The 21,232-nt window shown below is 47.8% G+C and overlaps 1 protein-coding gene across 5 annotated transcripts in view; it reads right to left on the bottom strand.

Annotated features, from left to right (window-relative positions):
* LOC122394068 (CUGBP Elav-like family member 1) overlaps positions 1-21,232 on the bottom strand; it is a 103,926-nt gene that overhangs the window by 32,780 nt on the left and 49,914 nt on the right. For all 5 annotated transcript variants that reach the window (XM_043390626.1, XM_043390627.1, XM_043390625.1 and 2 more), the window contains 2 exons: positions 19,709-19,791; positions 18,123-18,171 (listed from right to left, as the gene is read on the bottom strand). In XM_043390626.1, the coding sequence (XP_043246561.1) occupies positions 18,123-18,171; positions 19,709-19,791 (132 nt within the window). The remainder of the gene's footprint in view (positions 1-18,122; positions 18,172-19,708; positions 19,792-21,232) is intronic.

Below are 21,232 nucleotides of genomic sequence, written 5' to 3'. Positions count from 1 at the left end.
GTGTCGCTTCACCAGCGGTACAGGTGTGGAGGCCGTCCACCTCACCCCCCCCCCCTCCGACACGCCCCTCCCCCTCTCTCTGGCAGGAAGTGCGGAGGCACGTCAGGGCGGCTCTCTACGGGCCGGGAAACGGCCCTGTATAGCGTGATTAAGGCGGCTGAATGTGAGGGGGAGTGGGGGGGGGGGCGTGGCCGGCACGTGCCACACGGGGCTCGTGGACAGTCCGTCCACGAGCCCCGGTATGAACGGTATGAGCGGCAGAGTGGGGCTAATTGTGTGAAATATTTACACGGTGTGAAATATGCAAACGAGCCGTGAAATGAGCTAGGTGGAAGCGGTGAGGTGAGCCGGGAACCGCTGGATGGTTTCATATGAGCAATGTGTTACATGTCATGTGGCAAGAACAAGGTAAAACAGCTTGCCTGTGAGAACAATTAAGTTACAAGTCAGAAGAATGGAAATACAAATGAGCACACTGACGCACTGAAGGAAATTAAATGTTTAAGTGATCATGGGAAAGAAAGCCAAGCACAATAAAACAAAACAACATACGCCACCTCGTCACCATTTTCGCATTCAATAGATGTAGCCGACAGTGCTATATACAGCCGACCTGTCTCTGGTATGCTCATGGTATGCTCTTGGCATTTCGGCTCGGCAAGTAGCGTACGGTCTTGCTGGAATGCTTTTAGTTTCAATCTTTAGAAAGAGCGACAGTACCCTGTAGAGTTCTCACGAATAAAGGCTTGCAATATCAAAAACGGTGTCGCTTTCTTTAATCTCAAGCCGAATAACTTGACTTCAAGCAAAGAAGCTTCGCGAACTGCAGCATCAATATACAACCCTGTTCACTATGTTTACCGCTTGTATGCCGGGGATAATTCAGCCGAGAAATCATCTTCATCGAACTAGTCACCTGTTTTGATATCAGCGCGGTAAGATGCAAGGGAAGCCGATCAGATAGCTATGCGAGACATCAGAAGCAAGGCTAACGACATCCACATTGAGGTCGCTGCTCACGAGTGAGTGATCGGACTGATGTGGGCGGTGATGGACGAGGCAAAGCACATCAGTGATGTCTTCAGTTGGCGCCAACAACGGTGCAAAACTATTGTACACTAATACGACCCATGGTGACCAAGCCAACAAAGGCAGGAGCAGAGACAAGCGCAAGCAAGTGTAATTTCCATTTTCCATAGTTACTTTCTTGAAAAAGGTAAACTTTAAACTAGGCTGAGTCACTTGCATCGCAAGACTTCAGCGCTCAAGTGAGCTCCCGTTCTTTGATTAGGAATGAAAACAAACATTGTTTGTTCAGAAACAGAAGCCAAGAGCATTCGGGCTTGATGTCACGCACTTAACATCGTGTTCAAACCCTGCCAATAAAACAATGCCGGTAAGAGTTCATTCCAAAATCAACTATCAAATATCCAATGAATGCATGCATGCATCCCTGGGCCAATAAACCATTGAACACGTAACGCTAACTGCTAAGTGATGGTTTAATGACCTTTTACGCAACGCGGTTCATGTGAGTATGGATTCGTGTCTGTGGTTTACCAATGTCATGCATGCAAAATTGACAATAAATAATTCAACAGATCGGAGGCATTGTGACAGGCCACCGACACTATCCCTTTCGTCCTTGCCATTGCCCTGACTGCACAAATAAAACTCGGTTCTCTCTGAGTAAGGTGCCCACTAACTTGGTTGTCGGTTTAGCTTTTGCCGTATGGCATAAACTAAATACACCTATAATGCACTAATGACGAGTGCGTCTAGTGCGTCTCTTTTCACTCATTTAAACTCGCTTCATGGACACTTTCTGTAAATAAATAAAAAAATAAAATAAAAACTGTTTCGTGGTGCAAATACCGTCCTATCCACTTGCACCACACTGTGATGTATACTGCAATGCTTCCGCTGTAAACCTGTCTTCCGACATGGATTGGCCTCCAGCTGGCACCAGTCGGACTCGGAGGAAGGGCCCGGGCAGACGGTCGGGGGCACCCCGCCGCGCCGGCCGGCCGGGACCGTTTTAGATGGGTATTTACACTGCCCGGGGTGACATTAATGAACACAGCGGCCGGCGGGCCAGAGTTGAACGGCAGCCAGCAGCCTGCGCAGACCAGCTGGACAAAGCTGTGCCAGCAGTCCGTCAGCAGGCAGCTGTCATCAGCAGCCTGCTGCGCTGCCTGCCTGCCAGACAGACAGCAGGCAGACAGCACTGTCACCAGCGGGCTGCTGCGCTGCCTGTCTGCCAGACAGACAACAGGCAGACAGACAGCACTGTCATCAGGGCTTGCTGTGCTGCTTGTCTGCCAAACAGACAACAGGCAGGCAGACAGCACTGTCACCAGGGCCTGCTGCGCTGCCTGTCTGCCAGACAGACAACAGGCAGGCAGACGGCACTGTCACCAGCAGCCTGCTGCGCTGTCTGTCTCCCAGACAGACACCAGGCAGACGGCACTGTCACCAGCGGGCTGCAGCGCTGCACCTGTCTGCCAGGCAGACAACAGGCAGGCAGACGGCAGGGCGGCAGACAAATCAGCCAGCCAGACAGCGGGCCGGATATGCTGCCCAAGTGCCCAGCCTGCCAGACAGCACTGCCACTAGCGGCCTGCTGCGCTGTTAAATGCCAGCTAGACAGACAGAAAGACAGGGAGACAGACGGCACTGTTACCAGGGCTTGCTGTGCTGTCAGACAGCAAGCAAGCCAGCCCGTAGGCAAGGTGGCAGAGCAGCCGGCCAGACAACCTGCAGTCAGCCAGCTGCTGAACTTGGCTGTTGAACTATAGAGTATAGAAACCAGTCTGAGCTCACAGCTATTCACCAAAAAAGTATCATGTTTAGGTTAGAGCAACCCTGACGCTCAACGCTTTTTTGCGAACTCCAGACACGCCGGTTTTAACCTGAGTAGTTACATTCTACAAGCTCACGAATCTGTGCCATGCACCATCAGTTCACGTAAACCTTCGATTTGCTACGATGTATTGGATCACATGGGCGCCTTCCATGTGCTCCTAGCACGTTCTAACAGTGTCGGCACAGACCTGCCTTTCAGCGTCTTACAGGAGAGTGACGCCATCAGACGAGGTTACATCAGTCGAAACTGCTGCCAGAGCAGACAGAGAGCTCTGGCAGGCCTTCCGGAGGGAACTACGGCATCCTTAGGGTCGTAAAGTGACGCCAGGCCTTACAGGCTACTGCGTCCTCAGGTTTATAAAGACATTTGTGTGTCAATGGTTAAACGGGCAACATGCACGAAAAGAAAACAATCAAAATTATGATAAAAATGGTTTACGCTTTCAAAGTAGGAGCCAGTTCTGTGTAGCCAGAAATGTCAGTCATAGGAGGCTAAGCAAACTAACATCGTATTTATGTGTGGCCGAAGTTTGATTATTGATGTCGAAGCTCCGTCATCATCAACCATGCCTCGCTTCTCTTCCAAACGTCCCATTTGTCTCACGTCGTCTCAGAGGTTATGTATGAGCTCATCGTTCATGGCGTCACCGGAACCACAGATGACGTCATCAGTAGGAGTCTGCCACGGCTGTCGGCCCGTGACGTCAGACTCTGGGCCGTCAGGCCACGATGGAGAGGGGTGACCTGTGGGAACGACTATCGTGTCGTGACGTTTGATAGAGAGATGTAGGTAGGTAGGTGGTACACTACACTACAGTCAGGAATGCAAATTTGATTGCATCCTATTACTCTGCTAGAACCTTGTGTCATCTGCTGCCTTAGATGCAATACACTGTAGAGTGTAGTTATCCATAGGATCTTAATCGTATGCCTAAACACGCATTCACTTTTCAGTGACTCAGTCTCTTGGCAAGACTCGGCGGAGTCCCGCTAAAGTTGGTCTGCACTTTGCATGAAACAGGCTCACACATAACCCGTTTTAAATGCATTGAATACTCTATACAAATAGTTGAGGTTTATATTCATTGCACACCTGCATCCGGAAGATTTTAGATTCCTCTCGAGCGCAGCGCTATTGTATTGTATTTGTATTGTATTTATTGCATACCATCAACAGGTCCGAAAACCCAATAATAGACGGAGTCAGACATATAAAAACAATAAATACGACACACATTGTTAAAACTTCACACTGTATGGCGAACGAACACAGACACACACTTCATAAACCGAGAGCGCCTTCCAAAAATGTCCGCTCCAGGAGTCACCTGGTACAGGCTATTAATCCGACGTGGTAGACGGCAAAACAATCCATCTTTGATGGTGCCTACTCTGGCGGCTGGGACATTCAGACAGGGCTGCGCGCGAGTTGCCCTGGCTGGGACAGCAAGTCCGAAGCTGCCCAGGATTTCCACGGAGTCAACACGGCCCCCGAAGACGCCATGTAGGAAGGCGAGGTCGTGTTGCGCCAGGCGCTGTTTGATAGTTAGAACGGCGAAGTGGAGCAATAGCTGTGCGTAGTCAAATGAGTTTGAAGGGCGATTAGAGTTAACAGCTAGCCAGATTAAAAACTTATGCTGGACCCTGTCCAGCATAAGTTTTAATCTAATTTAATCTTTAATCCGCATCGTCACTGGTCACTGACAGCTCTGTCACGCCGGGCTCACATGCGGAACTTTATATACTGTGGGGGGTGTAGCTACAACCCCAACTTTTAAAAGTACAACCCCAATGGCAAAACTACAACCCCAACATTGGAAAATTAAGAATCAGCCTAAAACACATGAAAATGAACAAAATATGTATCATACAGAAGCAGATAATTGAGATATATCAAGAAAGTGAAGATATCAATAAATTAGGACATCTTTTTGAATTCCAGATGCTAAAAACATTGAAAGTGCTCTGTTAAGAACATATTATTCCGCTGAGACTGAGACAGTGAGCATGATATGAAAGTACATCACTTCACACTTCTTAAGCATACTAAGTGAATCATGTTGAAAGTGTTCCAAAAAATCTTAACATGTAACATGAAAGTGTGAAGCAAACAAATCATAACATTCATCATACTTTTGCAGTGGCGGATCCAGCTCAGTTTTGTTTGGGGGGAAACCATAACAACTTATCGATTCTTTCCATGCCTCGTCCATAGGCATAATGTTTAAATTATGCCGTTTGGGAGGGGCAAATGCCCATTTTGCTCCCCCCCCCCCCCCCGGATCCGCCACTGTACTTTTGGGTTTTCTCACTAAACATTTCATACCTGTGGGCTGTGCTTATCAAATAGATAAGCATATATGAAAAGTTGGACAGACAACAGTAACAGTAAGCTTCAGAAATAAATTGACCTAACCTAAGCCTTCACCCTATGTAGCATTCTATCACCATAATCTGACCATAATATTGCGTGTCAACGACCACAGAACCACAGAACTAAAGTGAAATATCACTCTGTTCGCAATTTTGTCAGTTGGCACAATACCACCAATCAGCACGAATATTTGGCTAAAATGACGACACTTAAAACCAACGTTGACGACCATAACAACCAATCCTGTGCGATAATTAGTGCTGATAATCTTACTGACAGGTTCGCGAACAGAATGCAAACTAAGTCACATGTAAGCCAACATGACGCATCTGATACAAATGCAAGGTTTTGGCGACGTCTGTCAATTCAGCAGCAACGAATATCAGCCTCACAGCAGCATATTTCGGTGTCTTTCGATTTGGCTGAAAATCGGTATCCAGGGCCTCCTCGATGCGCTGATTCCGAAAATATGCCTCTTTGGGGTGGTATTTTGCACCGTTAACGAGTTAACGACTAATTAACATTTTAACGGGAAACGGCGGGTTCTTTCGATTTAGCTGAAAATTGGTATACAGGGCCTGTTTGATGCGCTGATTCCGAAAATGTACTTCTTTGAGGTGGTATTTTGCACCGTTAACGAGTTAATGACCAATTAACATTTTAACGGGAAACGGCGGGGTCTTTCGATTTGGCTGAAAATCGGTATACCGGGCATCCTCGATGCGCTGATTCCGAAAATGTGCCTCTTTGGGGTGGTATTTTGCACCGTTAACGAGTTAACGGCCAATTAACATTTTAACGGGAAACAGCGGGGTCTTTCGATTTGGCTGAAAATCGGTGTACAGGGCCTCCTCGATGCGCTGATTCCGAAAATGTACCTCTTTGGGGTGGTATTTTGCACCGTTAACGAGTTAACGACTATAGTTCGTTTTTTTCTAAGTTCGACCCTCACTGTAAACGTCTCTTTGAACACAGCACGAGAATTGGTAGCTGAATTACTGAGAAAACTCGTAGGCGCACAGTGATTTTGCAGACGATCAATTGTATCAAAATTATTTTTACCTGACTCCATTTTCCCAGACTCGCAGCCCGGTATTTGCAACCCCACAAGGATCGAGGACTTGTCAGGAAGTGTAACTGAGCTAATTAATAAATCGCACGGCGTTTAAAGTAACAGTATATAATCGGTGTTAGAAACTTATTTTGAAAATAATAGTTCATATCTCCAATACAAAGTGCGCTAACCAGTTTTCCCAGTAATTCAGCAAGCAATTCTCGTGCTGTTTCCAAAAAGATGTTTACAGTGAGGGTCGAACTTAAAAAAACGAACTATAATTAACATTTTAACGGGAAACGGCGGGGTCTTTCGATTTAGCTAAAAATCGGTGTACAGGGCCTCCTCGATGCGCTGATTCCGAAAATGTACCTCTTTGAGATGGTATTTGCACCGTTAACGAGTTAACGGCTAATTAACATTTTAACCGGAAACGGCGGGGTCTTTCGATTTAGCTGAAAATTGGTATACAGGGCCTGTTTGATGCGCTGATTCCGAAAATGTACTTCTTTGTGGTGGTAGTTTGCAGTGACTTGCGCCGTTAACGAGTTAACGACCAATTAGCATTTTAAAGGGAAACGGCGGGGTCTTTCGATTTGGCTGAAAATCGGTATGCAGGGCATCCTCGATGCGCTGATTCCGAGAATGTAACTCTTTGGGGTGGTATTTTGCACTGTTAACGAGTTAACGACTACTTAACATTTTAACGGGAACCAGCGGGGTCTTTCGATTTAGCTGAAAATCGGTGTACAGGGCCTCCTCGATGCGTTGATTCCGAAAATGTACCTCTTTGGGGTGGTATTTTGCACCGTTAACGAGTTAACGACTAATTAACATTTTAACGGGAAACGGCGGGGTCTTTCGATTTAGCTGAAAATCGATGTACAGGGCCCCCTCGATGCGCTGATTCCGAAAATGTACCTCTTTGGGGTGGTATTTTGAAACGGCTAATTAACATTTTAACCGGAAACGGCGGGGTCTTTCGATTTAGCTGGAAATTAGTATACAGGGTCTGTTTGATGCGCTGATTCCGAAAATGTACTTCTTTGAGGTAGTATTTTGCACCGTTAACGAGTTAACGACCAATTTACATTTTAACGGGAAACGGCGGCGTCTTTCGATTTGGCTGAAAATCTGTATACAGGGCCTCCTCGATGCGCTGATTCCGAAAATGTACCTACCTCTTTGGGGTGGTATTTTGCACCGTTCCCGAGTTAACGACCAATTAACATTTTAATGGGAAACGGCGGGGTCTTTCGATTTAGCCGAAAATCGGTATACAGGGCCTCCTCGATGCGCTGATTCCGAAAATATGCCTCTTTGGGGTGGTATTTTGCACCGTTAACGAGTAAACGGCCAATCAACATTTTAACGGGAAACGACGGGTCTTTCGATTTAGCTGAAAATCGGTGTAAAGGGCCTCCTCGATGCGCTTATTCCAAAAATGTACCTCTTTGGGGTGGTATTTTGCAACGTTAACGAATTAACGGCCAATTTACATTTTAACGGTAAACGGCGGGGTCTTTCGATTTAGCTGAAAATCGGTGTACGTTCAGTGTCTCAGGGGCAGACAGACAAGCCGTGATGTGTTCCTAGCCATCGTGGCTGTGAAGAGTATGAGTTTTGTTTACGATTCGCCAAACAATGCATAATACCTACATTTGCTCGTTGAAAAAAGAAGATCATCTGAAGTATTCGGTGATATGAAAAGGCTGTGGCATTTATTATTTAATTTCCTCAGATTGAGATTATTTAGATCCAGTGTTAGGTTCCTTTGCGGCATTGTGTTCGGTATGTTGTCCTCGTTTGCAAAATATCTCATGTCTGATCAGTCACTATTCCGGTTTCTACTACCCGTTTCCGTAATAGACGTATTCCAGACGACCGTGGCATTAATATACAAAGATGGACTCGTTTTAAGTTTTTTTAGTCTAAAAATAACGTATTCCTGTTTAGGTCTTCTTTGTCAATTGCCACGAGTGGCTCAAATTGTTACTCGTAGGGAAAGAGCCTTGCTCCAATACTGAGTAATGTTTGTGTCAAATGTGGAAAGAAACAAGTATTCATAGGGACTGTGATTTTGGGCGTTTACCTAGGTACCGTTTCCGAATCGCCACGACCAGTGGCGGCGGAACACCCTCAATTAAAGGGGGCACTGCCGACTTTTGGTCCCATTCTTTCCATGCAACGCCCATAGGTAGGGCTAATGTTAAAATGCCAAAATCAAAGGGGGCGAGGTGCCCCGGTGCCCTCCCCGTTCCGCCGCCTATGGGCCCACGACCATGGTGGCGATACCCGAGTACCTACAACCAGGCACATAGCCAATGGAGGGACGACAGGGTCAGCCGTCTCTCCCTGAAGATGGACCACTTTTTTGTAAATGAAAATGTGGGCCCCTCCCGAAAAATAGTGGGCCGAATCCGGGGACTTTTCGGGTTTTGGTGGGGGTATACCCTGGGATCCGGCAAACTACAACCCCAATGAAAAACAAAAAGTTCCACCTCTGGCCGGGCTGGGGAGTCAGTCTCATCAGAATCCAGTTTGGCGGTGCTGTGATTGCGTTATGATCGATACACGCAAACCTCGCCAGTCAGTTCCAGCCAGGGTGGATCACCAAACCAGTTTTACAGCAGAGAAAAACCTGGCTGCCTGGAATGACTCAGGTGGCGTCGCTGGTTTGGTCAGCGTGGTATCCACGAACCATTAGTTCGGAACCTTACCGACAGGTGGCAGACGAGGCTGGGCAGTGGGCGCAGGGCAGCGGCAGCCGGCCCAGAAAACTTGGTCGAAAACGAATGCACACTTTGCACAGCCTTTCTACAGGAAATTCTAGCATTTCATCGAACGCTTGATTAGCTTACGTTGTAAGTAGATAGCCACCTCAAAATTGGAATCGTACGAGCCCGGAGCCGGGTGGCAGCCTGTACCTACCTACCTAATATGACACCAAAGATATACTCCTATCGAGCCCCCGACAAGGGAAATAATGAAAGAAAAATAGATAGGTAGACATAACCCGCGCACCGACGGGGGTCTGCGCCAACTTAGTACCGACGGGGGGGGGGGGCGGATGACCGCCCCCCCCTGAGATCTCGAGAACGAAGCAAGATAGCAACAAGAGGTAAACGGCATCGGATACGCACGGTCAAGATCTACAATTTTTACTAATGTCATTTTCAGGTCAGGTCAAAGATGACGTCACAGGGGTCGAAAAAGTCAAAATGGCGGCGCTAAATATGGAGAGAGTTTTTCTCGAATAACTTTCGAATTAGTCAAGATAGGAACAAACTAAGGGCATCATCGTGATCCTCTCGTCAATCCGCATCGAATGATATATATGTTGACCTCGAAAGGTCAAGGTCAAAGGTTGACCTCAGGTTACGTGACCTCGAGGTCATCATGTATATCATTCGATGCGTCTTGACGAGCTGAACACAATGAGACCATCCACGCGTCTGTATCTTGCTCCTGTACGGACTTATTGGCCAAAAACCTTTGGTGACCTTTGATGACGTCACATGACCTCACAGCTGCCCAACAGCAAAACAGACTTGTTGGGTCAAATCCTTTCGATTCTCGGTATAGCACCATTGGAGTGAACTAATCGACAACGAGTGGCAGCACTTCACACAGATTGCTGACATGAGAAGCAGGCGGCTGAATTTACGATCCCACTGACGAAAACCGAGATGCGAATCACTTGTCGAAATGGAAGCGAAATGACCGAGCGATGGCTCTGAATGAAACAGAGCCTTATCTTTCCACTTCAGATTGAAATTCTCTCCTCGATAAATCCACTTTACGGCCTGGTTGAGAATTCAGTGAACATTTTCTGTCAAGTAGCAAGGCATTGGTATCCAGAGGAAGTGTGGTGACTACTCGACATTACATTTCTATCCATTCGTGCATTATGGGGCTGTGATTTTTTCATCAATGAAAATGTATTTTCAAGAGACCCGTCATTTCGGAACCTTGATTATCGATTTTCTTTTAAGTTGATGAAGTCACAACTTAATATGACGACTCATTTCACTGCCAACACTGAAAACACTTTGGAAGAACGTTAAGAACGTACAGGGGTATTTAGACCCCTGTGGGGTAAAATATTATGCCACCGTTTTTCAGAACCCCCATGGCTCTTTACGTAGACGGCTTTGCATTCTCATGAAAAGAATCCACACGATTCTTCCAAAGACTCTTATGAGGTTTAGGGTTTAAAATAAGAGCATTCTTAGCACCTAGATAAGAACTCCAAAGGGTCTGTGAAGAAGTCCCTGAGGTTTATAGGGAAACCACCCTGTGTTCTGAATATTGGTTGTAGAACCCTTTCAGTTCTATTGCAATACTGCAAAATCCCCGTTCATTCCTCTATTGAACCTCCCATGCATGGCTATCCACCTGCGCCGTCACATCTCTGCTGCGCAAACACAGTACTTGATACACCTTAAAATGTATTTACCTCTCCTCTATATTATCCTCTTTACTCTGAGCAATCAGCCTGCAAGTCTCCAGTTAGGAACAACCAGCCCGCAACCAGCCCATGCGATCAGCCCGCGAACACATTTTTAGCTTTAGGAAGTAGATGTTTTCCCAAACACAGTATGTATGCGCTATCGCCCATGTCAGCAGCCGGGTGGCGATATCGCATTCTCCCAAATCACATACAGTTGCTCCTTCCACCACCAGCTTCAAGCCAGCGTTTTCGACGATGTCGACGTCTCCGCACGCCAGGACGCTCTCCTCAGACTCCAGGGCCTCAATCAGAGCGGAGATGGCCTCGTCCCCTAGAATGAAGAGTCGGGCGGATGCGTTATTCAACAGGCAGGGAGTAAAGAAACTTAGATTGACTTCAGATACCATGAGCCTACTCCAAAAATAAAATAATGCACTTAACATATAAAGTTCAGCTAGATAAAATATTGCACTAATTAGCAAGAACATATGTTTATTAAAATCAGCCAAATTTATACCTAAATCAGTTGACCCCAAAATGGCAAGCTGATTCTATTCCTGATTTATCTTCATTTGGAAGATTTGTCTAAATACCACATGCATAACTTAAGCTATGGAGCATTTATACAACATATAAATACTTACTGCATTGATTGGTCTTGCATATGAATTGTCTTCATCCAATGCATTCACCCATGCATTTGAAGAGCGTTGTGATATTGCTTATTATTGTCAATCACAAGTAATATAAATAATACACAACACTTGACAAGCCAAAAGTTGACCTTATTTCAGTTCTTCAATATTCGAATACTTGCCATTCACCCAATCTTGCACCAGCCGCTCGTCACTGCACAAAGCGTGATCCAACGCGATCGAAAAATGGCGATCGGTTCCGGTGGACGCTAGAACGTGGTACCGCGGGCGTGGTCTTGATGAAAGCCATTACACTGATTAAACCACAACCCATTCTTCTTAAACCCGATGCTAGTTCGTGCAAAACCTTCAAAGGGTTTATCTTTCGCGCGCCTTGTGTGACGTAATATCACGTGACTAGGGAGAACGAAGAAGAACCGGTGTTGGTCGAGTTGAAGCCCCCTGGGGCCGCTAAGACTGCACGCGAAGAAGCAGCACGTGTCTTCGGTCTATGTGAAACACTGTGTGTGTTCTTCATGAACCAGACGTTCTGCTTCGCCTCTAAGCCAGTTTACCCTAATACCCAAAAAACCTAAGTGTGGAATATTTTAAGATGCTTTTGCATAACGTTCTTTCAACTTGTTTTCAGTGTAAGCTAAGCAGCATAGGTGATAAGACAGCCTCGCCCCCCCCCCTTCCCCCAAAACTAATTTTTCAGCATCACAACCATTAGACGTCAACTGACTCTCTAAAGACACATGCCCATCCGAATTTCAGTTGGGCCACATCTCCGGCGGAACTCCAGCCCGTCGGACCGACAGTGACCGGTCCGACTACCAATCTGCATGATGGCTCCGGGACAGGGGGCGAGCGGCGCGCGTTGGAGCAGCCAGATTTCATTTCCTTAAAAGTCGGTCGGCGAGCGGCGATCGGGCTGTGCTGCGAACATAAACCGGGGTTTTATCGGCGGCGCCGGCGGCCGCGCGGCGGTACGTACACGGTTCGGCCAGCTACAGGTCGGCCGGGGACCAGCACGGCCCATCGATCGCGCACTGGGTGCCGGCGGTGCCGAGCGCTGATCGTCGCTCGGGCGGGGGCGGGGGCGGCGGCGGGCGGCGGGCGCGACCCCCGGGAGCGACGCTCGCCCAATTGCGGACAGTTGGCAGCATATCGATCTCGTTCGTTAGGCGTCCGAAGCTTTTTGTGAGAGCCCCACGGCCTGTTTGCTGAGACCGGAAACGACTCCCGTGTCGGGCGGAGACAGCAGGGGGCAGGCAGAGAGAAACGGAGACTAGGGGTGCGGGGAGAGGAGCGGAGACAATCAGAGAGAGAGAGAGAGAGAGAGAGAGAGAGAGAGAGAGAGAGAGAGAGAGAGAGAGAGAGAGAGAGAGAGAGAGAGAGAGAGAGAGAGAGGAAGAGAGTGAAAGAGAGAGAGAGAGAGAGAGAGAGAGCGAGAGAGAGAGAGAGAGAGAGAGAGAGAGAGAGAGAGAGAGAGAGAGAGAGAGAGAGAGAGAGAGAGAGAGAGAGAGAGAGAGAGAGAGAGAGAGAGATAGAGAAAGCGACGCAGACTAGGAACGGAAGCCAAGGACAAAAGAAGGAGAGAAGCAAGGGACAAGGACAGTGGAAAAAGACCTGATAAGGGAGAGCGCTCAGCGCCAGTATTTGTGAGGTCGGGGTCGAATCAGAGCATCAGGACAAAGAAGCGAGCGAACAAAGTTATCACTTTTTATAGAGATGTAAAACCGAAAATCGGAGTCTCTTCCATTTCCACACCCTGAGTAGAAGTACCGTATAAAGGAAGTGTGCCGTGCCTCATTCAGCAAACATGTGCCCGGCACGATATCAAGATTAGCAGGTCATCGCTTCAGTACAACATTGCCGCTGCTAAGCCCAGTATTAGCCAGACTTGTCTGTGCCTGGACTCACCCAAAGCCCTACGGGCTCAGAATTTGAACACAACGCTTGAGCTATGAACTTCAAATGGTATCACTCTGCATAACTTAGTCAAGGTCATGGTGAGGAAGGAAACAGTCGAACTAGTGCGAGAAAGGAATATTAATCGATACAGATATGAAGTAGTTAAGTAATCTTGGATATGAATATTCATCGCACGTGGAATGCCAACTTAGCATATCAAGACATGTCATGTGTAGAATATAGTGCATTTAATAATATAACGTCTTGCGCTGTTGTCCATACTGCACAGTAAAAGTAAACTAAAACAAGCCATTTGGCAAACAATAAAGTCGTTCAGACACATTTGGATACTGCTGTTCTCCCATCAGCCTCTTCGCTCTTATATCTACCAGCCTGCAATGTCGTGCTAAAAATACTGAGCATCATTCCTTTAGAGCCTCTTGCGCCTGTCACCATTGTAATACAAGCGGTGCATTTTGTCGTCGTCACTCAGGCGCCGGCAGCACACTGGATAAAATGCAGTGCAGCTGGCGACGACTGAGTAGCGGTGGAGCTGCTATCTCCGACGTTACGGCCGCCGGCCACTGAGGACGACCCTTTCGCCGCTTGTCTCAGGGCGCGGAGGCTGACGACGGTCGTCTCAGCTTTGTGGCCGCAGCCGGTGCCGAGTTCAGCATAACATCAGAGAACGAGCGCAGGAGAGTCGTAGAACTTCACTCTCCCGGCGCCAACGGTCGACAGGAGCTCCACCAAAGGGCGAGAGTAAAACAAGCATGCCGTCTTTAAGAGGCCGTTACGCGGGCTATATCAACGGCAGGACGGAAGAAAATAGGACGATTAGATAACATAAAGCCACGTTGTAACATCTTCTTTGTAATAATACGGAAACAAATGATTAAGAAAAGTGCGCATTAATCACCGCTGAAATGAGCCCCATCTCTCGGATTATCCCCATCAAAATCGCACCCGGCGGACAACCAGTATCATATCCCCACGACTGAGGAGCATCTCTCCAGACGAGCACAGCCGGTATCTCTGACCGTCTGAGTGAAGCGCTCGACATCAGTAGCTCCGTCGGCACATCATAGTCGGCGGCGACGCTCTCAAATGACACCACCAACCGCCGCCGCCACCGCCGGCGACGCCGATCCATCGTGCGACGGCAGGCCCGCTTTCAATTTCAGCTGGCCGCTATCCGGTACTAACTCAGCACAAGTTGGTGAGCGCGCCGCATGGGCCGTCGTGGAGGGGTTGTGACGGAGGCGGCAGCGGCGGCAGCACGGTCAGGGACGTGGCACAAAGGTGCTTCGAGGCGGTGTAGTGGCGGTGAGAAGGTGTTGAAAGAATGGAGGCGAAATAACAGCGGAATGGAAGCGTAGGCGCCAGATAACTAAACGGTGGCGGTGGAGCTCAGGTCTAGTCACGAACGCCGTAGACAGGAGAGCCCCGCTACCATGGGTAAGCAGAACTATACTAGATTTGTTATCCACTCTTGATCCGTGTAATAACCTGAAAATGTTTCAGCAGTGCTGTGGCGCGGGTGGCGGCGGAGACTCGGCCCTGGAGGCGATGACGATAGAGTTCGCGGAGGCGGTGGTAGCAGCGGCGGTGGGTGCTCGTTCGCGATAAAGGTGACTTCTGTAGCCACCCAGCGCTGCCGGCGCTGCTGAATGGCTCTCAGTGGTCCTGAACAGCCCCTCCGAGCCACTCCGCCGCCGCTTATCGGCCCCCGAAGAACGGAACTAGCTCCCACACAGCAAAACGACAGAGGATGATCGCTGGAGGCACTCCTGATGTGGAGGCTTGAGACATGGTAAAGTGAATGGGTTATGGGTGGTTTATTTTCTGCTCTTTTTCTTATCGCAAGGCTTGCATTGAGATCATGTTTTGCACACAGAAAACGCGCGCATTAGAGCAGCGATATTAGCCACATCTGTGACAGAGAAGCACATGCATTAGTTCATAAAAAAGGAAAATCAACGCATTTTGTTATGATTTTAGAAGCAAAGTAGATTCCTTTCCCATCACGTCATAATATCCTTAGCCACTTAGAATTAAGATGACAGTCGCGAAGCCGAACTGGTTATTCCGTGTTGAGCTCTTCCCAGTGCAGCGCTCTGATTGAGTCTCCTCCCGTTTCCTGCTGCGCTGATTGTCCCGGCCCCAGCCCATTCCGATGAGGCCGCCTCAAAGAGACTGATTGGCACGGATTCCCCGGGGACCGGCAGACCAGACCCGCTCGCATTGGCCACGATCGCCTTGCTGATTGAATAGTTAGACGCCGCGTACCTACTTTGTTCTGTTATTAATACATCCGTGTCACTTCACAACAGTAGATAATTTGATTTACATGTAAACATCTCTACTGACCTCGGAGAAAAACCATCGGATGATTTAAGAGAGGGAGATATACCGTGAGATGAGGATGAATCAAGAGTAAACGCCGTTTCTATCGTGATGGATGACGAATAGGTGAAAAGAGAGAGAGAGAAAGAGAGAGAGAGAGAGAGAGAGAGAGAGAGAGAGAGAGAGAGAGAGAGAGAGAGAGAGAGAGAGAGAGAGAGAGAGAGAGAGAGAGAGAGAGAGAGAGAAAAAAAAAACAATGGAAAAAGGAGGAAAACTGGAGAGAGAAAGCAAAAACGAAATGAGAGGCCTCAGTTTAATTAAACGATCTGTGAACAACATCTGTAGAAGTTTAGCCTCCGACCACAAGTTAAATTGAGTTTGGAAATATCAAGCACGAGCTAAGTCAAACCACATAACGAGATAAAGTTGGCCAACTCAAGGGCTCTATTCGTTTAACGCTAATGACATGCTTATTGCCTAAGTGAGCTACTCATTCGCAAATTATGAGTTTCGACTGCTTGGATGTCTGCTTGGTTATTTAGGATCCATGCCTCAGAATTTCTTAGCACATTTTGCCTGGCCAACGCAGTGAACAAGTGTCCAAAGTTGGATAATAACAAAGAGACACATATTCACACTGCAGAGGTTTGCTATATCATTAGTCGTCCTGTTTTTACTTAAAACTTAGTCTCAAAGCAATAAGCTATACTCTAGGCCCGAGGATGATCCCGTCGTTGATCTAAGCTCATCCTCCGCCCGGTGTCCCAGTGACGAACAAATTGTCCCGACCGGCCGGCAGCGCGTGGCGGCCTCGTAAATTGGACGGGAATCCCTCGATTTCACGGTAATTCGCCTCGGCCCGATCCATCATTTAGCCGTCTCATTTTGTTACAGAGACGTTCTGCTTAGCCGGGCTGTTGTAGCATCCATTCGCTCCGCTTCTGTCAAAGGCAGACGGTTGACAAAGCCTTCCTCCGAGGTCGGATTAGGCGTGTTGCTGTTTTCAGCCAGTCAGTGGGCAGCGTCATCACTGTCGAGGCGGATTACTGCGGCCGGCCATGTCATCCTGTCAGCGCCGCCAAAGCCGGCCGCCAGCAATTCGTATAATGGCTTCGTCAGGCACCCCGCGCCGACAGAAAACATATATCTCAAGTTTAGTAACACATTTAGCTTGAGCGCGCGCCGGCGCGATGTCGGATCAATCTTCTTCAGAAAAAGTCGACCGCGTCGGAACGACCGAAACAAATCATCGAGACGCGTCTCGCCGAGATACTGCCGCGATAGGGCCCACCATCGGCAGCTCCGGCGGCCCGGGGGCTGGACAGATGGCGCGGGAGTATCGCTCAATGGAGCGTGACATTGAATTCGCAGATTGGCCCACCGATTGGCCGTGTGGCCCAGACGACACGGATGGTGCGCTTGGCTTCACAGTGAACTCTGACAGACAGGGGAATGACATCTATACGGTGGGATTCATGGCGGCCCGCGAATATACGGCCGACGTGCCGAATTGATCGCGCGAGACAAAGAGCGATCGCGATCAGCGGCAGCGCTGAAAACGTTCATTTCGGGTGTGCTTGAATGCAGCCGCTGGGCGAGTGTTATCGTTATAAACAGAGAGCAAGTGCTCTTGGTCCAGGCAATGTCGCTTTGATTATAATGCTGCAGAAGGTTTACGTTGAGAAATATAATCTGCATGCATTTAGCAAAACGTTATGGATCTGCTGCTGAGCCTATTTTCTGCTGCATTTGACAAGCAACACACAATTATCATATGTTAAAAATAAAAATGCAGTGGACATCAGGACCACAAAGTAATAAAGGTGAAATGTTGCTTCGCTTTAATTGAAAACGTTTCATTAATAATATGGCAGTTGCGAAACTTATTCTGGGAACGTTTTTATGTAGAGTAACAATACTTCGAAAGACTCTTCTGTTCTCAGCATGGCCATGAAATAGCTGGCAAGACAAAGGCATTTTCAGTCCGTATAGGTATCACATCAGAAACCACTCTGAAAAGCAAAATGATTAAATGAATGGGACTTTAAGTGGTCACGTGCAAGTTCATTCTCAGTGAAGTCGACATTTAAGTGCAGGCAGCTGCATATATTCAAAATGTCTTACAGGATAAATTGGTTATGAAGTTTGGGAGAAATATGTTATTTTTGGGATAAATGAACAAGAAGCTGCAATATGTTAAAAGTTTTGAAATGTTTCCTTTCAGCAGATTATTCCATTCTTTAACTGTTAAGAAGGTTAGAATACCTGTGAACAATCTATAAATCTCCGTGGTCATGCAAATGCAAAACACTCCCTTGAAGTGCTATGAAACGATTGCCTCTTAAAATTTATAAGCAAGCTTCAGAGCAAACATGCTTGTAAATAGTTTACACCCATCGATATTTGGCATATCGAAAAAGGTATTTTCCTCTTCAGTTTGATCATCATATTTCAAAGTAAACATCAAGTTGGACTTACCATTTCTGTTCTCTGTATCGGCCGGCTTCATTTGTATGGGATGATGCATCTGAAATGAGAATAAAACGTTAGAGACGCATCAGAAGCATATCCTTAACATCAATAAGCATTAACATTCTCACCGTCAGTTCACAATTTTCTCCACCGTCTCGTTAGTTGCCAGCCGACCGCCAGTTAGCGAGCAGCCGAGGCGGGCGGCGGGAAGGTAGGCTGTGCCGCCGAGCACGCGAGCATTGCGGCACAGTGGAGAGCTCAGGCTGCCCGACCAGACCTCGGCAAACGGTGGCTTTGCTCCGGTTTGCACAGCCGCAGTTTTTCATTTGTTCTTGAACTTCAATGTAAACATTTGAGGAATATATAATGATTTTTGAATTATGATATCAATTTCACATTTTGTTTCATTTCAATCTTCGATTTATGTAAGAAAAAATGGGGTTCAGTAGAGCCAGTGCCCAAGCACCACAGTACACACCTGACGCTTATTATGGCCATTCACGCTTTATGGACTTCATATCATGTAGAATTTATCATTCATATCATACCTGGAATTCAAAATTCGAAAATGTTTAAATATTAGATACTACAGTCTACAACTAATGCTTTATTAATTTTGCAAACTTTGTCATAAGATATTGTATATTTATTTAATAATTACATTCACTCTCATTCCCCGGTGAATAGTCAACGCTTATCAATCGGCTTTGTGTGCGGTGTGGTGGCACCACCAAGGCACCGTCTGCCCCTCTGTCTCTCGCTCTGTCACTGTCGACGACCGTCACAGGGCGCTCCTTTCAGAGCGTGTCTCAATTAGCGACCTTCTTTGTCTCGTGTGTGTATGTGTGTGAGCCCGGCCGTGTGCCGGTGTGTTCGCAGGTCGATTCGCGGTGGAGAATAATTAATTGGCGGTATTCAGGAGAAAGGCGGAGCTTCTGTTCACTATACACCGGAGTGGGTCGTCAGCTGCACTGCTGAGCTCTACGCCAGCAGGGAAAACAATGGTCGTTGCCTTGGTCGGTAGCACCCCCCCCCCTCCTCATTCGCTGGGGATGGCTGCACGTGCCTAAGGTGGATACGGATTAAACATGAAGGCACTAGGCTGATGTGCTTGCGCCAGGATACCAAGGAAGTGGGATTTAAGACGTGTTTGATGATCTACCTAAGCACGGTAATCAGCTTTAACATCAGAACGTTCAAAACTCGCCAGTTCTTGGAAAGTTACACCGTGCAAAAGCACGCATTTAAAGAAAGTATTACTTCATCCTTAAAAACATTTTTTTTAACGAGGTATGTGTCGCAAAAAACATTAAATCATTGCATCAATTTGTGACAAATACCTTCACTGATGTGTTATAAGTTTTTTATTATAAATATATGAATGAAACGCGACTAAAATATGCTGCAGATGCTTTAAGAAACATTAATCCATTTACCTTCATTTACAGGTGAGAAATATTAATGCGAAGCTTTCTATAGAACAAAAAAAAAATATCTACATTCTACAGGGCAAACAAAAGTTTTAACATTTAGCGGAAAATAAAAGAAACCAACACTACTAGTTAATTCAGATTCAGTCACGAGTTACTCACCCCAGGCAAAGTTTTGATGTTGTGAAGCTCATTCTGAGCATCTAGAGCAGCCCTTCTCGTGAAAAACGTCACGAAGCAGCAGCCTGAAATAAAACAAAAACGATGCGGTTAGTTGACGATGGATACATTAATGCCCAAAAATAACGTACTAACTCGACACTCCGTCTGTCGGTCACCACCACTGAAATACACCTTCGAGCTTCCAGCACGGCGATTTGTAACGCAGAAAAAATTGCAATGAGGTAGCGAGCTAATGGGCATTGGGCAATCAGGTGAACAGCTCACGAAAACCAATAAATGCATCACACTTTGCAAACAATTAAGTAAATGTTCGCCTCATTATTCATATCGGTGACCTTGATTATATGTGATTTCATGAGACTATAACTGTCCTTTTCCTAGCAACCCTTTCGAACACGTGTCATTGCTGAACATTAATGCCGCATAATTTGTCCGTGCAGAATTAACAGCCGCCAAATAAACAACGCGTAACGGGCCGTTATCAGGGCAGCCAAATTGGCTTCGGTATCGCCGGCACCCAGCCGACAGGCTGCGGCCAGCCATTAGTGTAACAGGGCAGCGGAGGCACCGTGGTGGCTGCATTATTTACGTCCCACTCCTACCCTCGCGACCGATCACCCCCCCCCCCCCCACCGCCGCGAGCCGTACGGCATTATTGGCCTCGGAGGAAACGATGCGACCGTCCGAGGTATTACCGATATTGCCGTGGCTTTTAATCGCCGGGTGCGGCGGGGGGTGGCCGCGGCGGCGATTGTAACCGATTGCCCCCAGGGAGTCGGGGAAGGGTTGTGTGGTGTGAATGGGTTGGAAGGGACAGACGCCGAGGGCGCGTGAGTCATGGAAACGGGGAATGGGTAACAGGTTTGTGGAGAGCGAGATGGAACGCAGGAGGCCTATGTAGAGAAGAAATCTGATGAAATAGATTTGTGCAAGCAGAAATATTTACAAAAGGTCAATTTTGTGAGAAATTCTACAATGATAGCATACACTTCTTTATTTCGCTAAGTTCTATCGTCAAAAACGTGCCATTGGTGACAGACCTTCGAGACAAAGTGGCAATGAACCATAATATAGGTAACTCAACAAACCATCGCAAAACGTTCTCCGTCCGACCCTAGGACGCGCCCTGAAGCAGCTGCCTCTCGCCCTCCCCTGACCCGTATGACCGTTCTCCCACGCCCCCCCCCCCCCACACCCTCCCCCGGCGGGTGCCCGTCGCAGCTCCCCGATCGGCGCTACATGGTAACGTATGGCCCTGCGTTCGACCGGGCCAGGCACCGCTTAGTCGATGGCCCTTTGTGCCGACGGGAGTCGCTGCAAGACGCTCCGGGACGCTGCGTCCGGGCCGGACAGGGGTGCTCGTGGCACTCCTCCCGACACTCTGCCTCCCCTGCCCGCCCCTTTGTCCCGCCAGGCCTGTCACCTCGTGGGGAGGAGGGGGCGGGGGAGGGGTCGTTCACAGGTGCCCCGCGCTGCCGCCTGCTGCGACCATCGATTGAGTCG

This window comes from Amphibalanus amphitrite, unplaced genomic scaffold (assembly GCF_019059575.1).
Source record: "Amphibalanus amphitrite isolate SeventyFive unplaced genomic scaffold, NRLGWU_Aamphi_draft 000571F_arrow, whole genome shotgun sequence".
Taxonomy (NCBI): Eukaryota; Metazoa; Arthropoda; class Thecostraca; order Balanomorpha; family Balanidae; genus Amphibalanus; species Amphibalanus amphitrite.
Note: the sequence above shows the minus strand (reverse complement) of the source record. Positions and strands in the feature narration are given on the sequence as shown.